Below are 20217 nucleotides of genomic sequence, written 5' to 3' on the forward strand. Positions count from 1 at the left end.
TCTATATAAATATTATTAGCTGATCCCCAAACCAATTCTGTTTCCGGCTATAACTTCGTACCAAAGGCGAGCTTCAATACAAAATCCCTGATCCAAAATTGGTAATATTTTGTCTCGTCCAAATATATGCATTGCCTTTGTATGTTTATGTGTTTTATCATATCAGACAAACAATCTTGATGGCTGTTTATGATGTTTTACCACTGAAATATACTGTAATCATTCGCACTTGACATTGTTCGTACCCATGTTTGTTACTTTGCGGTCTGAACTACAGCATTATAGTTCATTGTATATTTGGCATCTTGAGAGTAAAGTTACCAATATACGGACATTAAGTAAACGTATAGATGGTTGTTATTGTCTTCTTTAGTTTACTAAGTTGTCGTTTGCACCTTGATTAATAAACATATCTAAATCACAGGTACTTGAAAAAAAAAGTTTGGTCCTTATATATATAATAAGAGTAGTATCTTATTATATATATAAGGACAAAAAAAAAATTGTCAAGTACCTGTGATCTAAATCATGGGGCAATTGCACTTTACCGGTACGTACAATGTAAAAAAGAACGGAAAAGCGTACTTTAACCCTAACCCGAAACAGCTAACACCTAACGCAACACCTAATAATCCTTTTTATCCTATATATTTCCTTAGTATTGGAACCCCCGCTTTGTCAATAGTGGTAAACAGATGCGTAACGGTAAAGTGCAATCTAGCCTAAAACATCATGTGTTCATTTTTAAAACCGCTTATATTAATTGTTATGACATAACAACAAACTTAGCATTATTTAATTGAGTAAGAGAAATTTCAGGCCTATCCTATAAGATTTGTTCAGGCACAGCAGTAAAAAGCACGAAATGGGGTTGATGCAGAAGTGGGTGTCCCCTTTTTCAAGCCCATTTTTATAATTTTATGCATGTAAGTTTTAAAAATCTACACTACTATAGAGTTATTAAACCACATAGCTCTCTTTTATTATCAAAATTTTTCTAATATTTAAATTCAAATACTCTATAGATCCATGACATCATGGTTTGCAGGATCCAAAGATCTCAATATAACCACAGGTGGAAGTAACGTACCCTGGACAGGGATGGGAACTAACTTTTTACTATTGGTTGCCAGCACGGGCAACCTGCATCTTTAGTATGTTGGATGCCCAGCTAAAGAGAAACGAGCCCAGATATAATGTACATTTCATGGCATGTGTACCTACTACATTCTTTAAATAAAGTAATAGATAATTACATAACATTGCTCACATGACACACTTTTAATGCATTATGTATAATTGAAATTATGAGCCTGAATATTATCATTTCCTATGCCTTAATACATGTTGTAATGAATATTATTTAAATCATAATTAATCCATGGTCACCAATTTGTATTCAATTTTCATTGCACTGAATTGTTTCAAGCTTAAAAAAGTTAGTTGCCCAGCCGGACTACCAACTTTTGAAATTGAGTTGCCCAGGCCAAAATCTACTTGCCCCAGGCTCACGGGCAACCACTAATTTCCATCCCTGCTGGATAGTATATGGGCCCAGGAGCCCAATATATTCAAATAAATATATACAATCATGTTTAATGAGAGAAAAATTGACAAAGAGCCATGAAAAAAAATCCCTACCCTCTGATATTGGAATCATAGCAAGGTCATTATCTAGAATTTATCATAGACCTGTCTTCGCGGGCCGCAAACATGTCAAAAATAGCTTTAATCCAAAGCATCCCTTGGTCTTATGGGCAATTGGACAACCTTTCAAAAAAATTTACTTCAAAGAAATCTGTCCAGTCGTTTACTCACAGTCGGCTGATAACCAAGCAATATTTCGAGCCCGTTTTGTCCATGAGAATAAATCTGGGACAGACTTTCAAACAATATTTTTGAGTTTTCTCCCCATACTTTATAGCTTGCGTCCTATTCCTTCAAAACAACGAGGCATGTCACATAGTGCATGCATATGAAACCACTTTATGATTCCAATATCAGAGGGTGGGGATTTTTTTCATGGCTCTTTGTCAATTTTTCTCTCATTAAACATGTTTTTATATTATTTATTTGAATATATTGGGCTCCTGGGCCCATATACTATCCAGGGTACGTTACTTCCACCTGTGGATATAACAGGTCATTGATCTACATTGGTGCTAAGGAAAAAAGTCGTAGCCAGATTTCAGCCTTACGATGACTACCCACATATAAGCTAATTTGCTCTATATATGAGTGTACCTGTTGCTTTGTGTCACAGTATGAGACTAACAAAGAACGAACAACAACATAATTATTATATGTTAAATGTATTGGTATCAAAAAGCATTGTTTTTAATTATCAATCAAAACACATTTACCGTAATTACTCTATGTTTTCGGACACTCTAAGTTTTTTGACACCCCTTTTTTTAGCAAAAATAATTATTTTTCGTGACTCTTAATTTTCGGACACACAAGTTTTCGTCCATGAGTAATGTCTCTAAGTTTTCGGACAGTATATTTTACAGCGCTATTTTACCAAATTTCTGTTTTCTATATCTAATAACACTTCGATCATGGGGTTTTACAACCAGATTAACACCATAAAACATGGCAGGTGCCTGCATTCCTGAGGGCAACGGACCATTACATTTGCTTCATTAGGTAAATAACCTTGTTAACCGGCATTAAACAATGGTTTGGCCCGATAGCATTCCGGTAAGCGTTGTGACAATTACCAGAGGTAGTGCCAATTAACAGTTCAATTATCTACCGCAATTGTACTACCCCTTCTCAGTAAAATAACTGTGACAAATACTAAACGCTTCAAAGTGTGATGCACTCTATTGCAAGTTTTAAGAAGAACAATGGAAGGTGTTAGACAACAACTATCGGAAATGAACAAACAAAGAATTTATAGTTTGCTTTTTTTATTGTGTTAATTACAGGTTCATACTAGCGAGTATCGGTACATAACATGCTCATCTTTGAACTCGTTGGTCAAAATGCAACCTTATAGTAACTGTCTGTCAAATAAATTAAGCATTGAAAATTATTTAAAACTCAGTGCAAACATATATAACTGTTATTTATACTTCATGGCATGGTAATTTACAAGCGCTTGCTATTACCGGTAGTCGTTGATACAATTGACGCTATTTTCGGACACTTTAATTTTCCAATCTAAGTTGTCGGACACCTGTTTTTTGTGAATATTTTTCGTATCTAAGTTTTTCGACATGAAAATAAATAATTATTTTTAAGTGTCCAAAAACATTGAGTTATTACGGTAAATAAAATATTTTTCCTCTGAAATTAAATGCTGCATTTCATTTATTATCATTTCAATTTTAGCTCGGCTATTTTCGGAGAAAACCCGAGGTATTGTCATAGCCAGTTCGTCGTGTTGTGTCATGTCCATCGTCGTTGGCTCTAAAGACATTGGCTCTAAAATCAAAGTTCTTCAACCTACAACTTTGAAACTTCATATGTAGCTACACCTTGATGAGTTCTACATGCCACACCCATTTTTGGGTCACTAGGTCAAAGGTCAAGGTCACTGTGACCTGTAAAAAAAAATAAAAAAAATCTGACAACGTTTTAATCTATTCAAACTGCACCTGAAGTCGAGCGTGGCACCCGTTATGCAGTGCTCTTGTTATTCATTTTCATATAATGACAGGAATTCCCCCCCCTCTCCCCAATATTTTTAACAAACACACTTGTCAAGCAACGTAGTCTGGTGCTTTTTGGCTCTCTAAAAATACTTTTACTGCAATGTCTTAGTCGTAAATTGACACATTTTTAGCTTGACTATTATATATGAAATATATATAGTGGAGCTATCCTGCTCACCCAGGCGTTAGCGTTGGCGTTAGCGTGCAAATGTTAAAGTTTGCATACTACCCCAAATATTTCCTATGTCCCTTGACATATTGCTTTCATATTTTGCATACTTGTTTACCAACATGACCCCAACCTATAAACAAGAGCAAACAACTGTATCAAGCATTTTGACAGAATTATGCCCCTTTTATACTTAGAATATGCATATTATTGATAAATCTATGTTCAAGTTTGCGTACTACCCCAAATCTTTCCTGTGTCCCTTGACATATTGCTTTCATATTTTGCATACTTGTTTACCATCATGACCCCAACCTATAAACAAGAGCAGACAACTGTATCAAGCATTTTGACAGAATTATTGCCCCTTTTGTACTTAGACAATTGAACATTTTGCTTACATTGCCATAACTTCTTTATTAATGATCAGATTTTATTAAACTTTGACAAAACAACACTTACCTGAATACCACAATGGATTCCACCCAAACAATACCCCACGCCCCAACACAGAATCCCTGTTCCCCCCCCCCCCAATTTTTTTTATTTTTTCCCTTTTTTATTTTTAAAAGATCATCTAATAAATGACCACACCCCACATTATACCCCCCCTCTCGACCCCCCCACTACCCACCCCCCCCCCCCAAATTAAAAAAAATAAATGTTTTTCATTTTTTTATTTTTGAAAGATCGTCTTATAAATGACCACACCCAACATTATACCCCCCTTTTTAACCCCCCTACCCCCCCCCCCCAAAAAAAAATGTTTGTTTTTTTTTCCATTTTTTATTTTTGAAAAATCGTCTAATAAATTATTGAATATGAACAATTTTTCCATGATGGCTTACGTTATACTGTCAAGCACTCGAATAGTCAAGCGCTGTCCTCTGACAGCTCTTGTTAGCTCACCTGAGCACAACGTGCTCATGGTGAGCTTTTGTGATCGCCCTTTTGTCCATCGTGCGGTGTCAACATTTGCCTTGTTAACTCTCTAGAGGCCGCATTTATTGTCCAATCTTCATGTAATTTCGTCAGTAGATTGGTCTCAATGATATCTTGGATGAGTTCGAAAAGGGTTTTGTTTGCTTGAAAAATATGGCTGCCAAGGGGCGGGGCATTTTTCCTTATATGGCTATAGTAAAATCTTGTTAACACTCTAGAGGACACATTTATTGTCTGATCTTAATGAAACTTGGTCAGAAGATTCATCCCAATAATATCTTGGACGAGTTCGAAAATGATGCCGGTTGGTTGAAAAACATGGCCTCCAGGGGGCGGGGCGTTTTTCTTTATATGGTTATAGTAAAACCTTGTTAACACTCTAGAGGCCACATTAATTTTCCAATCTTCATGAAACTTGCTCAGAAGATTTGTCCCAATGATATCTTGGATGAGTTCAAAAATGGTAACCTTTGCTTGAAAAACATGGCTGCCAAGGGGCGGGGCATTTTTCTTTATATGGCTTTATATGGCTATATAAGTAAAATCTTGTTAACACTCTAGAGGCCACATTTATTGTCCAATCTTCATGAAACTTGGTCAGAAGATTCATCCCAATAATATCTTGGATGAGTTCGAAAATGATGCAAGTTGGTTGAAAAACATGTAAAAGGTGTGATAATGATGCCAGATGCAGTCTTTGATGTAATGTTTTAGTTGCCGTTTTATACTGCGTAAATGGTAAAACTGTGATTCTTTGTTAATCTGTCTGCGTTAAACAATTACTTCGTGACCGACGTCAAGCAAAAATTATATTCGCTGCGGTTTACTCCGCCCTCATACGCATTCTCGTAAACCGATTGGGCGGTGAACATCACAGTTTGGCGACTGAAATATTACTTGGGAATTTCTGGTGATGTATCCATGTCAGCAAACATGACTGTGTAATGTAGCTTGAATATTTGATATGCATGTCATGCTATATCTCTTATCAGTGAATTATCTATTACCCCATATGGTGTTTATGGCGATAACTTGCGTAAGTAGGTACCAAGTGCTCTTTTAAAGTAGGGAATATTGATACACAATGTTTCTGGCGATTTATATGGCCTGAAAACAAAAATTTAGAGAGTGAATTTGAAAATCAGAGGGTCCATTTTTTTCAATCGCCAGTTTCATGAAAATCTTATTTTTGATCGCCAACCAGGAATTGTAATGGCCATTTTGGCGATCAGTAATCTAACGTAGTTAATGTAGATATAGACAGTGTGTATGTATGCATAAGTATAGTTGGGTGATCTCAAAATACCAGTGATTTGTTTCCTTCATTATGAAGTACCAGTAATAGATGCTTTCCCATGGGAAACATTTCCAAAAGGAAGGAAAATTTGGTCAATTTCAAGTGCCTTTACTTTAAGTAAATAAATAAATGAGCACTGAACATTCCAAGTCAAAATGCATGTACATGAATGTTTGAATAAGTTTTTGTTGATTATGCCAAGCAATTTGAAAGACCCATTTATATTACCAATTGAAAGATTTCATGACACAAATTTTCCCAATTTCATGTTTGTTCGCGCTAATTTTTATGCCCCCGGTAGGGTGGCATATAGCATTTGAACTGTCTGTCAGTCAGTCTGTCCGTCGGAAAACTTTAACATTGGCCATAACTTTTGCAATATTGAAGATAGCAACTTGATATTTGGCATGCATGTATATCTCATGGAGCTGCACATTTTGAGTGGTGAAAGGTCAAGGTCATCCTTCAAGGTCAAAGGTAAAAAAAACTAATCTAAGGGAAGTAAAAAACTTAAAAGGAGATAATTTCTATTTATCATTTGGCAGCTACAGATAATTTTTACAAGGGAAGTAATATTTTTTAAAGGGATATAATCAAAAATAAAAATTTATAAATCAAAGTGGCGCAGTAGGGGGCATTGTGTTTCTGACATACACATCTCTTGTTTTCTCATTGGTTTTGTAGTGGAACTTTTCCCTATTTGGCAAAAAAATTGCTGATTTATGTTCCTTTTTTTGTTGCATCTAGTGTTTCATATATCTCCAAATGCATATCTAAGAGATGATGATTGTTAGGGTTGAACGCACATTGATGTTAAACTGCTTATGTTTGATGATGGCCAAGTCCGTTTATTTTTTGTTTCTCTATACAAGTATGTATGGGATGTACAATAAAAGCGCTAAAAAAGTGGAACACACTTGATTTACTCATGAGAATAACCTATTAATCTTACACATTTCTTGTGAAAGGGCCGTTACACACAGATCATTAGGGTGTCGGTGATGTGCTGTAGTGAAATAGGTGATGCAATGAAAAAGGTGGAGAGATTTAGTGAAATAGTTTGAGTGATATAAGGAAATAGCTGAGTGACAAAGTGAAAAAGGTGATGTAGTGAAATAGGTGATGTTGTGAAATACTAGAATGTGATCGAGTGAAATAGTTGATGTAGTGAAAAATGTGATGTAGTGAAATAGGTGATGTTGTGAAATACTTGTGTGGGATAGAGTGAAATAGGTGATGTAGTGAAATAGGTGAGTGATGTAGTGAAATAAGTGATGTTGTGAAAATGCAAACATCAGTTGTATCAGAACCTGTAAGCACTTGCCAATACCTGCAAATTTACTTATAAACATTGCAGATCCAAACTTTTTATGGATAAAATTGGCCTGGTTCGTTTGTACAGAGGGATTACTGGGATTTTCCAAAGACTTTCTTAATCAGGGAAAAGTCTCTTAATAATTTCCCTTTTTTATACACTCAACTACTATGTGTTTGAATTGTTGTAGAGAAGTATGTCGGATATAACATTAAAACTGCAGCACCTAGACTTCCCAGAATGCTCAAGGGAGGCGCTGAACTTTCTGGTGCGTCACTTCACATCTGACTCCCATCGAGGAATGCCAGCAAGGGGCAGTGGCGAAAAACTTGCCATGGACATCGCACAGCAATATATTGTAGACATTGCAAAGAAAAGAGGCCACAGAAATAAGGTTATTGACATTATTATAAGTGCTTTTAAAAATAGCTGTAATTTTTAGTTGAATGAAAATAAAACAATTGTCTGATTGAAGTTGAAGTTTTTGCACTGTTTGTCTTCTTGATGCGATACTCATATAGTGATTTACCCAACCATCTTTCTGTTTGTTATTACATCCATGACAGGTTGACCCAAAACAGCTTGCTTAGAAACCCTGCTCCGTGTTGATGTAGAAGCTGGACTTTATTCATGAGCTACTGCTTTGTGTTCATGTAGAAGTTGGACATTTTTCATGAGCTACTGCTTTTTATTCTTGTAGAAGCTGGACATCATTCATGAGCTAATTCTCCGTGTTCTATTAGAAACTGGGTTCAATCCATGTGATAAATGCTCTGTGTTCTTGTAGAAACTGGACCCTATTAATGTGCTACTGCTCTGTGTTCTTATAGAAGCTGAACTCCATACATAAGATACTGCTCTATGTTCTTGAAGAAGCTGAACTCCATACATGAGCTTCTGCTCTATGTTCTTTTAAAAGCTGGACTCCATTTATGAGCTACTGCTCTGTGTTCTTGTAGAAGCTGGACTACATTCATGAGATACTGCTCTGTGTTCTTGTAGAAGTTTACTCCATTCATAAGCTACTTCTTTGTGTTCTTGTAGAATCTGGGCTCCATTCATGAGCTACTGCTCTGTGTTATTGTAGAAGCTGGACTCTAGTCATGAGCTACTGCTCTGTGTTCTTGTAGAAGCTGGACTCTATTCATGAGCTACTGCCTAAGCTTTGTGTTCTTTTAGAAACTGTTCTCCATTCATGATTTACTGCTCTGTGTTCTCTAAGAAGCTGGACTCAATTCATGAGTTGCTGCTCGGTGTTCTTGTAGATGTTAGACTCCATTCATGAGCTTCTGCTATGTGTTCATGTAGAAGCTGGACTCCATTCATGGGCTACTGCTCTGTGTTCTTGTTGAAGCTGGACTCCATTCATAAGCTGGACTCCATTCATGAGCTACTGCTCTGTGTTCATGAAGAAGTTTTACTATTCATGAGCTAGTGCTCTGTGTTCTTGTCAGGGGTTTGTTTTAGAAAAAGGGGAAGACGCTGGGTCAAAGAGGAAAATAGAGCGCGAAAGAGACATATTTAGGGAAAAAATAAATACTGTTCATTTCAATGTCTATAACTCACCTACAGACTTCAGGGTGTTTTTTTTTAGAAAAAGAGGCATGTCTCTGACCTTTTTGTTCTTAAACACATGAACAAGTATGATATTAAAGTTAAAGTCCTAAATAAAGTTGCAGGGTTAGATCTAATAATGGAAAATGTTTTCAACTGGGGCCGGGGGACGATGTCAATATTGTGATTTCAATTTCATGATAAATGGGTAGATGATTTAGATTTGCTACAGTATTGGAAGGGAAAGGTGAGGCAGCTGCCGATTGTGTACTTTCACAATGTTCGATGTTGATTACATGTACCTCCGAATCCTGCTGGGTTTCAACGGTTTTTGATGATTCATTCTTAAAAAATGTGTCGACGCAATTCATATTTTCCGAGTCCGAACGTTTTATTTTGTTCGTGTATGAACGCCAATTGTGAGACTTTCTGTTTTAACGTTTATATCTTGGCTTTCACATAACCCAGATGAAAATTCAACGGGTTTCCGGTAATTAATTGACGAAACACCCTTCTCGCGCAAGACCGGAATCCAGTAAAATAGTCACATGATTAATACGATTAGTTGCCCGGTTGACGTTATTTTAGAGCTATATTTAGAATCACTGGTATTCCCAGATTTGAGTGTTTGTCGGGAGAGAGAAAGAGCGCAAGATCGTTTTACATGGTACAAATTGGATAAATGTCGACTTCCCAAAAGAAAAAAAACATTTTTTTGAGGGTAAAATATTATATTTTGGTGAAAAATTATATTTTGGAGGGGAAATTGTTTTTTTAGGGGAAAAATTCTGGTAGGGGAAGACGCGAATATCTGCGTCACTTTCTTAGTAAAAAAAACCCTGCTTGTAGAAGCTGGACTCCATTCATGAGCTACTGCTCTGTATTTTTGTAGATGCTGGACTCCATAAATGAGCTACTGCTCTGTGTTCTTGTTGAAACTGGACTCTATTCATGAGCTACATTTGTATAAGCTACTGCTATGTGTTCTTGTAGAAGCTGGACTCCATTCATGTGCTTTCCCTCTGTGTTCTTGTAGAAGTTTGACTCCATTCATGAGCTACTGTACTGTGTTCTGGTATAAACTGATCTCCATTCATGAGCTACTGCTTTCTGTTCTTGTAGAAGCTGGACTCCATGCATGAGCTAGTGCTCTGGGTTTATGTCGAAGTTGGACTCCATACATAAGCTACTGCTCTGTGTTCGTGTAGAAGCTGGACTCCATTCATGAGCTACTGCTCCTGGAGCTGGTGTATTCATGAGCTACATTTTTATGAGCTACTGCTCTGTGTTCTTGTAGAAGCTGGACTCAATTTATGAGCTACTGCTCTGTGTTCTTGTAGAAACTGTTCTGCATTCATGAGCTACTGCTCTGTGTTCTTGAAGAAGCTGGACTCCATTTATGAGCTAGTGCTCTATGTTCTAATAGAAGCTGGACTCCAAACATAAGCTACTGCTGTGTTCTTGTAGAAGCTGGACTCCATTCATGAGCTACTTCTCCTGGAGCTGGTGTGTTCCAGCCTCCGCCAGGCCCCAGAGCACTCATGCTACAGTGTGTTCGCAGCCATATTTGGCGGCCATGTTGACGCCAGCAAGATTGTATTGATGACCAAGCTGGTCTCCATGGCAATCTCAATCAGCTGTGGACCAGTTCTGGGCTGCGTGGCATTGTGGATGCAGGTAGGTGACAAAATGGTCAAAGCATGTTGAAAAGCTTTTTCTAAATTGTTCTAAAAGTGTTTTTGTTATTTTATTGAAAGCAATTATCTCCCTAATTTTAGGTAGGGATGTGACAAACTTCAAAACTAGGGATGGCAAAATTATTCGAATATTCGATTGAATGGTCGTTATTTGAATAACAGAATTGATATTCGGATATTCGCATTTTTTTCAAACGTAATTGCCCTAATATCTAATGACCTGAGAGCCGCTTACCGAAACCACTTGGGATTTACATGTTTTATGTGACGTTCATCGTGTCAAACTGATAACGCGGCCTGTATCAGCGTATATTGCGCAATGCAATATACACACTCTAAGAAAGGCCCCAAACTGTTGTTTGTCAATGGGGTGCCAATTAACGGCTTCACTTGACTGGCGAATAATAATTACGTTTAAAATGTGTGAATTACTCACATTGCGCATTGCATTAAAAAGGCGCTGTCACCACTAAAAGGCTTTGTGATGTAATTTGCATGACTTATTTATATGTTTCTTTTTACAAACGTAAATGATATCGTTATTTTAATATTTCAAATAAAAATAAAATTCTATGACATGATGTTTTTTATAAACGTACATGCTATCGTTACTTTAAAATTTCAAATAAAATAAAATTTCTATGACATGATTTCTTTCCTTTTATTTGTGCCCGATTACAGTATCGGTCATAATATTAGCCGACAGCGATACAATTATTCGATAGCAACGTTAATAAACAGTCTCGTGTTTAGCAAACGGATATAACTTACAAAACAATGGAAGTTAACACAGAACAAGTTTTACTATTTTCTGATATATTTCGCCTAAAAAGGCTTTTTCAAAGTTAGTTTTTACAATTTAGCTATATTTTCTTTCTATTTCTCAACACAACAATTATATATTCAATTGTTTTTCTGTGTCAATGTATAATTTATATCCCTACTGGATACGAAACTGAGTAATACAAGTTAAATCAATCCAGTCGTTTTATGCGAATATTCAAATATTCGATTGAATGGATTTGCGAATATTCAAATATCGATATAGGTATTCGATGCCATCCCTATTAAAAACCCATCAGATACCCTTATCACATCATTTTGTACACTCTTTATATCTCAATGGCAAACAATGTCTTGTTTTTGTGAATTTGTCATGCCAAAAACTTAAATGGTAAGGATTAGCAAAATGAGCAACTAAGGCAACTTTAACATTCACAATTTTGTCTTTAGACTTGTAATGCCAAAATAAAAAAAAATAGACTCTTCTGTTCTGTAAAGTGGAAGTGGATGTAAACATTGAATTCACAATTAATTAATTTGTATTTTACATAACCAACATGGAAATGGGCCAAGACTCTGTGAAAAGGAGGTTAAACGTATGTGAGTAAAGTGTCGTCCCAGATTATCAGGGACAAAACTTTCCACTTTTATGATATTTTTTGTTTACATAAAGTCTCTTCTTAGCAAAAATTAAGTTTCGGCAGAAAGTATCATCTGCAGACTGCACAGGCTAATCTGGGATGACACTTAACGCATATTTATTAAACCCTTTTTGCACAGAGCGTGGCTTAAATGCATGTTTAAACAATATAATAACATTAATCTCAGTGGAATTCAGTTTTGTCAATACGTTACGTATTTTCCAGAAAACATGTTCTTGTTGGTTACTAAAGTGAAACGGAAAAAATGTTTAATTTTAAGCTCAATGTGACCCTTATATTAATATTTACAATCAAGAATATCACAGCAATGCACCACAGCAAAATCTCCGCATAACACAGTGTGTTATATTAGGATTGTGTCACCCTGGGCTGAATCATGGTTATGATTGGCAGAAGGCAGAAAGCAGGCTATACAAAGTGAACTTGCTTTTGCATGAGTTCTTATATCTTTAACAAGAACTGTTACAACATATGACACTTAATCTGGGAAAACTGTGCATTATGCTTATATTTATAGTGTTGTCCGAGGTCAATATAGGATGGCATAGACTGAATTTTCACTAAGTAAAGTCTAAAGACTTCCTTTAAAAGAAAAATACCACAACAGAATAAAGTGTCATCTCTGATTAGCCTATGGGGACTGCAAATCTCATACAACTTTTTAGGCATATGCATCAAACCCAATTGTCTCAGAACTTAGCTCACATTTTCCATGCATACAATTTTGTACTGGACGAACGTCACAGAAAAACCTTTATCTTTTTTATGTCATGCTAGTATCATTGTTGTACAGGAGCAAGTCTGTGTTCTAGGATAATTATAAAAGCAGAAAGAGTAGTCCCTGATCAGCCTTATGCACATGGTATGATCCCTTTTATACAGGAACAGGGCAGCCAGAGCCAGTATGTGTGTGATATGGCCCAGCGCCTGGTGGAGGACTACTGTCAACTCTACCCCAGCTTGAGCTCCAGCTTCAGAAATCTGCCTGCCGTCTCCACTCTCTTTACCTGCAACTTTGTGACAGCCCTAACTACTATATACCCATACACAGGTACTTTGTTATAGCCCTTATCACTATATTCCCATACTAGTATTTTTCCCAGGAGGGCAAATGAGCATGGCACATTACTTTCAAAAAGGGAATTTAAAGCGCAGTTTAGGCAAAAAAAGGGCAAAAACGTTCCGTGAATACATTTACCTTGTTTTTGGAGAAACATGAAATCGCATCAGAGGCAGTTGTGGAAACATCTTAAAAATGTAAACAAGAACATTTAATGGTATTTGATGTGTTTAACTTACTTTGATTTATATTATTATATCTACCTTGCAATGTCCATTAAAGTCCCATGCTGTTTCAGTAAACTGTACAGCACGACAAACATAATAAAGCAATATGTGCATATGAATCTGATAATACACAGATCCACTTACATGTTTGTCTAATCCCATTTTCAAACGATAATCGTGTCAGATGTTTTAACTTTGCGAATAATCTGAACACCAACAATTTGCAAACACTCGTTTCCGTGACATACATCCACTGAGTAGATTACAAACAAATATGCTTTTGCTATACATGTATAAAATGTTTTTATGCATCGTTGATTATCACAGGCATTTCATTAATCCCTTCTAAATGTATGATCTCCATTGTTAATTCGATCGTTTTTTGCCATTTTTGCAGATAGTCACAATTTAATTCTGTATAGTCCGCCATCTTGTTAAAATGATGTAAGCGACAGATGCACATACCTTGACGTATAAAACATCAGGCCTAATACGCGATTTGCATTTAGTTTAATTAGTATATGTTACAGTAAATATTTCAATAATTAATTATCTTAAAGATGATAACTATAAATATATTACTTTTTTGTGGTTTTTTAATTTAATTACGCGTAAAAATTTATCACATGCCATACCCTGTTTCCCATGTAATATAACCATTACAAATATTTTTATCTTACACATGTGTAATATACTTAAGTGTTTTCATTGGCTAAGTTTTCGTTCGATTGACCAATCGCCTTTTGTTATTTTGCTGAAATGACGTTGCAATGTCAAATGACGTCACGAAATGTCAACATAATTCGGGATTTATCATTATGTTTGCGTAAATATTTATTTAATGTGCTCATTCAAAAGCATGTGATAAAAAGATCTGACACTTGTTGTCATTTCATTTCTGATGATTATTTCGATTCTTACACAATTTTATTAATAAAAAATCCGCGATTTAAAGGTTATAAATGAGAAATTTTATTAACGGAACGTCCTCCACTTTTCCGCAAAAACATGACGTCACCACAACAATGAAAATCAAATGATGTCGACTTCATTCATAAACAGTGCATGGACAATCAAACTGACATCATACTTATAACTTTGGTATATCGGGTTAGTACTAGTAACCCATGTTAAGCTCCCTTCTCATTCTAATGTGCATGCGTGTGCGACTGTGATAGAATCTGCAATAACCATGGGCGGAAGATATTGTTGTGGGAGAAATTCCCAAAATTTTATTATTACGGGTAATTAATAATACAATTGTAATATTTAAGATCACAAACAAGTTTACTTTTTGTATTTATAAGCATAAAATTGTTTCTGTATTTAACAATAAATATGATGTCACTTTGAATTTGCTCAAGGTTTATGATTAAAGTCCGCAGGTAGATTTTCAGAGTCGATACACTCCGCCTAGACTTGATTTTTGTTAAGGAGAGACTTCCTCAATTTTGTGTTTTAAGTACTGTTCTTGTTTTCAGATGCCAGTAAATCTTCACCCCTGGAGCTGTTGGAGTGCATAGTGGACTGGATCTCTGCTGACCCGTGTTTGTGTTCAGACTCTGTGAGACTCGTGCGTATCCAGTCCAGCTTTACGTGCCCCCTGGCAGGCCTCATTCGCTGGTGTATCCTCGGCCCTATAGTCACCATGGCAACAAATGATGGGAATGGGACAGAAAAGAAATCAGTAACACATGACTCTAAATTGCTGAGCCTATTCTCTAAATTACATTTAGGAGTCCTGCTAAGTTTGCAGGCGTATCAGAGCATGGAGTTAAAGGAACATTTGTTCTCGTTCGGAGATATGAACATCGTTTCAAAGACTCTTGCTGCATTTTATCGGGGCGGACAGTGTTCTGAAGACATGCTTGATGTTGTCAATGTTTCAGTAGATCGTCTGGCTCAAACACTTCAAATGGCATTAACTACCAAAGCTTTGTCAGGTATGTATATACATTGACTTACAGAAGTTGGAAATAAAAATAATACGAGGGATGTTTGATTTTATTAGAAATGGTTTTATCATGTGAAAATTAATAGTGAAAATTATAGTTTTCATGATGTTAAGACGGATTTTTTTAGCAAAAATACAAAAGTAATAATTTGTAAGCATAAAATAAAAAGAAAATTTGTTGGATTTGGTGGAATATCAATTTTAATTCACTCTTGATAATTGGAAAAATGTTTTTTCACTCTTTGCAGCGCCACTCGTTTAATAAAATCAATATTCAACCAAATTGTTTTTGAAAAATATTAAAATATGCAGGAACTCCTGTTGGCTACCAAAAATGTAAATTACTTGTTTTATACCTTATATTAATCACACATTAAACAGGACGATAAACAAAATAGTTTCAGGACATTATTCCGAAATTATAACAATACTTTTTTTTATCTTTCTGTGATAAAAATAACTGTTAAACATGAACAAATATTTATGTATTGATACATATATTTTTGTGTTGAAATAATTTCTCTTCTGAACATGCTCTGTGTTAATGTTTTCAGAGAAGTTTGACTTTCAACAAGTTAGTGCTGGTCTTCCACCAAACAGGTACGGTGGTCTTGTCTTATCATTGACATCATGGTCCTCTGCTTAAAAATTTGGGTATGGATGGGTGTATCGCACTCAAGGTGTTTGTAAAGGTAGCTCACATGCAGACCTACCTTGCTATTGGGTAACTTTTTGAAATAATACAATACCTTTAACATTAAAACTGTGGTTTTGTGGCATTGCAATTTTTCTTTGAAACTTGGCAAGCAGTCGTAAGTTTGAATCAGTAAAACATATGCCATGCTAACCATATAGTTCTGTGGCAAGTCATATGAGCCGTGCTTGGAGAAAAAGGGGGCACAGGCATTATCTGGGACAACACTTTACTCACATGCATTATAATGCATGTGAGTAAAGTGTTGTCCCAGATTAGCCTGTGCAGTCCATATATAGCCTGTGCAGTCCATATAGGCTAATCGGGGATGACACTGTAATATATAATGGTATTTTCTGTTTAAAAGAAGTCTTTACTCAGCAAAAATCCAGTTAAGTCGGAAAGTGTTCTCTGATTACCAGTAGCCTGTGCGAACTGCACAGGCTTATCTGGGACAACACTTGACGCACATGCATTAAGCCCCTTTTCACAGAGTGAGGCTCATATGTTGCTAAATATTTTGTCTTTCATATGTCATTTGATGTTGATTTCCTTTCATATGTCATTTGATGTTGATTTCCTTTCATATGTCATTTGATGTTGATTTCCTTTCATATGTCATTTGATGTTGATTTCCTTTCATATGTCATTTGATGTTGATTTCCTTCATATGTCATTTGATGTTGATTTCCTTTCATATGTCATTTGATGTTGATTTCCTTTCATATGTCATTTGATGTTGATTTCCTTTCATATGTCATTTGATGTTGATTTCCTTTCATATGTCATTTGATGTTGATTTCCTTTCATATGTCATTTGATGTTGATTTTCTTTCATATGTCATTTGATGTTGATTTCCTTTCAGATTGTTAGAGATGATAGTTTCACTGGGCTATCGGAAACAAACCCAGGCACAGCCCATGGATGTATCGTGACATCTTGCTGAGAGAAACAACTTCCATTGTGCTAGCTTGAGTTTGGTCGATCATGACATGAACTTAACATGGGGAACTTACCTTTAACAGGGCCTTGTATCACGAACATACATAACATGCTTATATGTCCATCTTAAGAGGAGATACACAAAAAATATGTACCAAAGTATTATTACCAATGCCCATCGATGTTTAAATTTTTGGAAATGTTGGGCATTGAAAACAAAACCAAATTAATTAAAATTTCTCTTTTTATTAAATACGCATTAAATAAACGAAACTCCTTGTAAAATGTAAGTTCATCCTCGTAAAACAAGGACACATACTTAAACATTTTGAATAACACATTATGTATGTATACAACAATCAAATGTTTTATAATAAAGACCAGGTATACCGTAGATACAGGTATACCGTAGTTACTGAAAATATATGATTACCGTGACATGAATGCTCTTAATTATGCTTTGTTTGTTTTGTTATATTGACGATGTACTTTGTGCAAGTCATAATAAAACACATGTTCTGTTCTGTTCATAACCCTTTCCCACTTTGAAGCAAAGTGAAAATGGCTTTATGCAAGAGCATAAAACCAGACCAGCCTGCCAGTAACTCACAGTCTGTTCAGGTTTTATGCCAGCCTGCCAGTAACTCACAGTCTGTTCAGGTTTTATACCAGCCTGCCAGTAACTCACAGTCTGTTCAGGTTTTATACCAGCCTGCCAGTAACTCACAGTCTGTTCAGGTTTTATACCAGCCTGCCAGTAACTCACAGTCTGTTCAGGTTTTATACCAGCCTGCCAGTAACTCCCAGTCTATTCAGGTTTTATACCAGCCTGCCAGTAACTCACAGTCTGTTCAGGTTTTATACCAGCCTGCCAGTAACTCACAGTCTATTCAGGTTTTATGCCAGCCTGCCAGTAACTCACAGTCTGTTCAGGTTTTATGCCAGCCTGCCAGTAACTCACAGTCTGTTCAGGTTTTATGCCAGCCTGCCAGTAACTCACAGTCTGTTCAGGTTTTATGCCAGCCTGCCAGTAACTCACAGTCTGTTCAGGTTTTATGCCAGCCTGCCAGTAACTCACAGTCTGTTCAGGTTTTATGCCATTTGCTGCTAATCAGTATCTAAGTATTAGAATAAACCCTTAAAAAATTGAATTGAGTAAGAAAGGTCTTTAACTAAATTTAACTTTCTATGGTACTACAAATGCATCAAAATACGTATTCTCATCTTCAGAGTTTAGGTGAACACTTGAGAATGTTGGTGATACAGGGCCCAGGGTCCTTTGTGTTATTCACAAAAATATCCAGTGGCTACAAACATGACTTCTGTGTCATTAAAGAGTTCATGTTTGGATAAAAGTCATTTGATATCATTTCAAGTAAATCAGTGACAGTGTTTTATCATATGTTTTCATGAGATTCAGTGTTTGCGAGCTCAGAAGATCTTCCCGGGAGTGTTTGAGCAACCTTTCTCATCACAGACCAAGTACAGACTCCGCTCAGTCTCTCATAACCTCTGTGGCTTTATGCACAAACAAGCTTATATAAATTTATTGAAAATGTCACGACTTTGAAACTTATTTTAATACTAATGCAGCTCTTCTTGGACTAGATGTGAAAGATGCGAGTCTTGCTTTGGGAAAACTGGGCTTAATGCACGTGCGTAAAGGACCTTTATACATTGTGATGTGGTGGTGTTTTAAAAAGCAAAGAAGGTCCTCGTGTTTCCAAATGGGTTGTGATTGTATGTTTCTGTACATTTACGTTTACCAGGTATTAATTAGGGATGCAAGAGGTTAACCGGTTACTGTACCGAAACGACCAGTTAACCGGTTACATTTTTGGGAAAAGGTTAACCTTAGAAATATAATTTTAGAATGATTTTTTCTTGGAATATTTTTTTCTCTCTTTCAAAATACAATATGAAGATTTTACATTTTGCGCGTGACATATGGCCAATTTGCGCTGGCGACTAGTAAGAACAACATGCCGCACCATCCACGGTAATGAATAACGTGTCAATAAACAATAAAATAAAGCAATAAATCGGTACCTTTTTGTGGTTACAAACAGGGTGTAGGTTTTGATCATTGGTTTTTTAGTTTTGTTTATCTCGCAAAAATTTATCTAGCGAACTGCAGGGAGTCTATTAGCGAAGACGCAATTGACACGTTTATTGAACTCGCAATAAAATTAAGTTGAGACATTTAATTGCTTATTTTGATATTTTGTTAAAGTGATATTATGGGCATTTTCACAGTTGAATTGAGCTGAAAAGAATTAACATGTCAAAAGAGTAAGTTAAAATGTGGTTACTGACCAATTATCTGCAACTCATATTGCTACCAGTTGTTTATAAAAATATATTTTATATTATATATTTTACGGGACCCACCCAGTCCTATAAGCCGAAATGATCTGAAAATAAAATGGAGTCTTTTTGTCTTATAAACGAATCTGCACTAAAACTAAATTTAGGTTCACATTGTACATGCGTGATCAGTTGTCAAACGAAAGAATGGTTGATATTCAAATGCATTTTTTTCTCTTTCCAGGATATTGTTTCAGTATGTTGATGCTGAATTAACAAATATAAGTGTATATGAAGTGAAAACACCAACAATATACAACGGTTGCGATAGACACCTATAAACTGTTAAGATGCCCATAATATCACTAACCAATATCAAACACTGATTGCTCGCAAAAATAAAGAATTTATCAGAAACAGTTTTATCAAGAATTTTGTTCATTGTTAAAATTGTGTGGACGTTGTTGTTAACGTCTTATTTGTTCAGAAATTAAAATCATTGTTAGTAATTTACTTCATCCACGATGCCACCACTACCGGCCGTCTGAGGAAAGTTTTATTTAAGAAAGCAAAAAATTAAACTGATTTAATAAATAAACATTTATAATAAAATTAAAACCAAATAAACCAAGAAACACACAATTTGTGAGCGATACAACGCGAACGTTATGTAAGCAGCCCAACCAAAATTTGGTTGATTACACATGAAAATTAACATTGTGTAATTCTTTAAGTTATTCCTCATATTCTTTTGCGCAGAAAAAAACAAACAATATAAAGCAATCATTTACAAAATTATTAAAAGAAATGTTACAATACATTTTATTAAGAAACATGCATGTTATCAACGCAAGCGATTTCAAATTACTTTCGTTCCTATAGAGAGTACCAGTACAAGCGGTATGACATTGTTTACGTATACATGTACTTTAACTAAGGTGTTTTGGTTAA

The 20217-nt window shown here is 35.7% G+C and overlaps 1 protein-coding gene across 2 annotated transcripts; it reads left to right on the forward strand.

Moving 5' to 3' along the window:
* Positions 1-21: 21 nt before the first annotated feature.
* Positions 22-17492, forward strand: LOC127866920 (integrator complex subunit 15-like). Of its 2 annotated transcripts, none has more exons than XM_052407785.1 (7): positions 22-101; positions 7576-7779; positions 10407-10616; positions 12964-13132; positions 14850-15311; positions 15877-15922; positions 16883-17492. In XM_052407785.1, the coding sequence occupies exons 2-7, from the start codon at positions 7582-7584 to the stop codon at positions 16950-16952; spliced, it is 1155 nt and encodes a 384-aa protein (XP_052263745.1). In that variant the 5' UTR covers positions 22-101; positions 7576-7581; the 3' UTR covers positions 16953-17492. The 2 variants fall into 2 exon arrangements, with proteins under 2 accessions (XP_052263745.1, XP_052263746.1); XM_052407786.1 differs by having other exon boundaries at positions 25-101; positions 7609-7779.
* The last annotated feature ends 2725 nt before the right edge of the window (positions 17493-20217 follow it).

The sequence above is a fragment of the Dreissena polymorpha genome, chromosome 2, assembly GCF_020536995.1.
Source record: "Dreissena polymorpha isolate Duluth1 chromosome 2, UMN_Dpol_1.0, whole genome shotgun sequence".
NCBI classification, from domain to species: Eukaryota; Metazoa; Mollusca; class Bivalvia; order Myida; family Dreissenidae; genus Dreissena; species Dreissena polymorpha.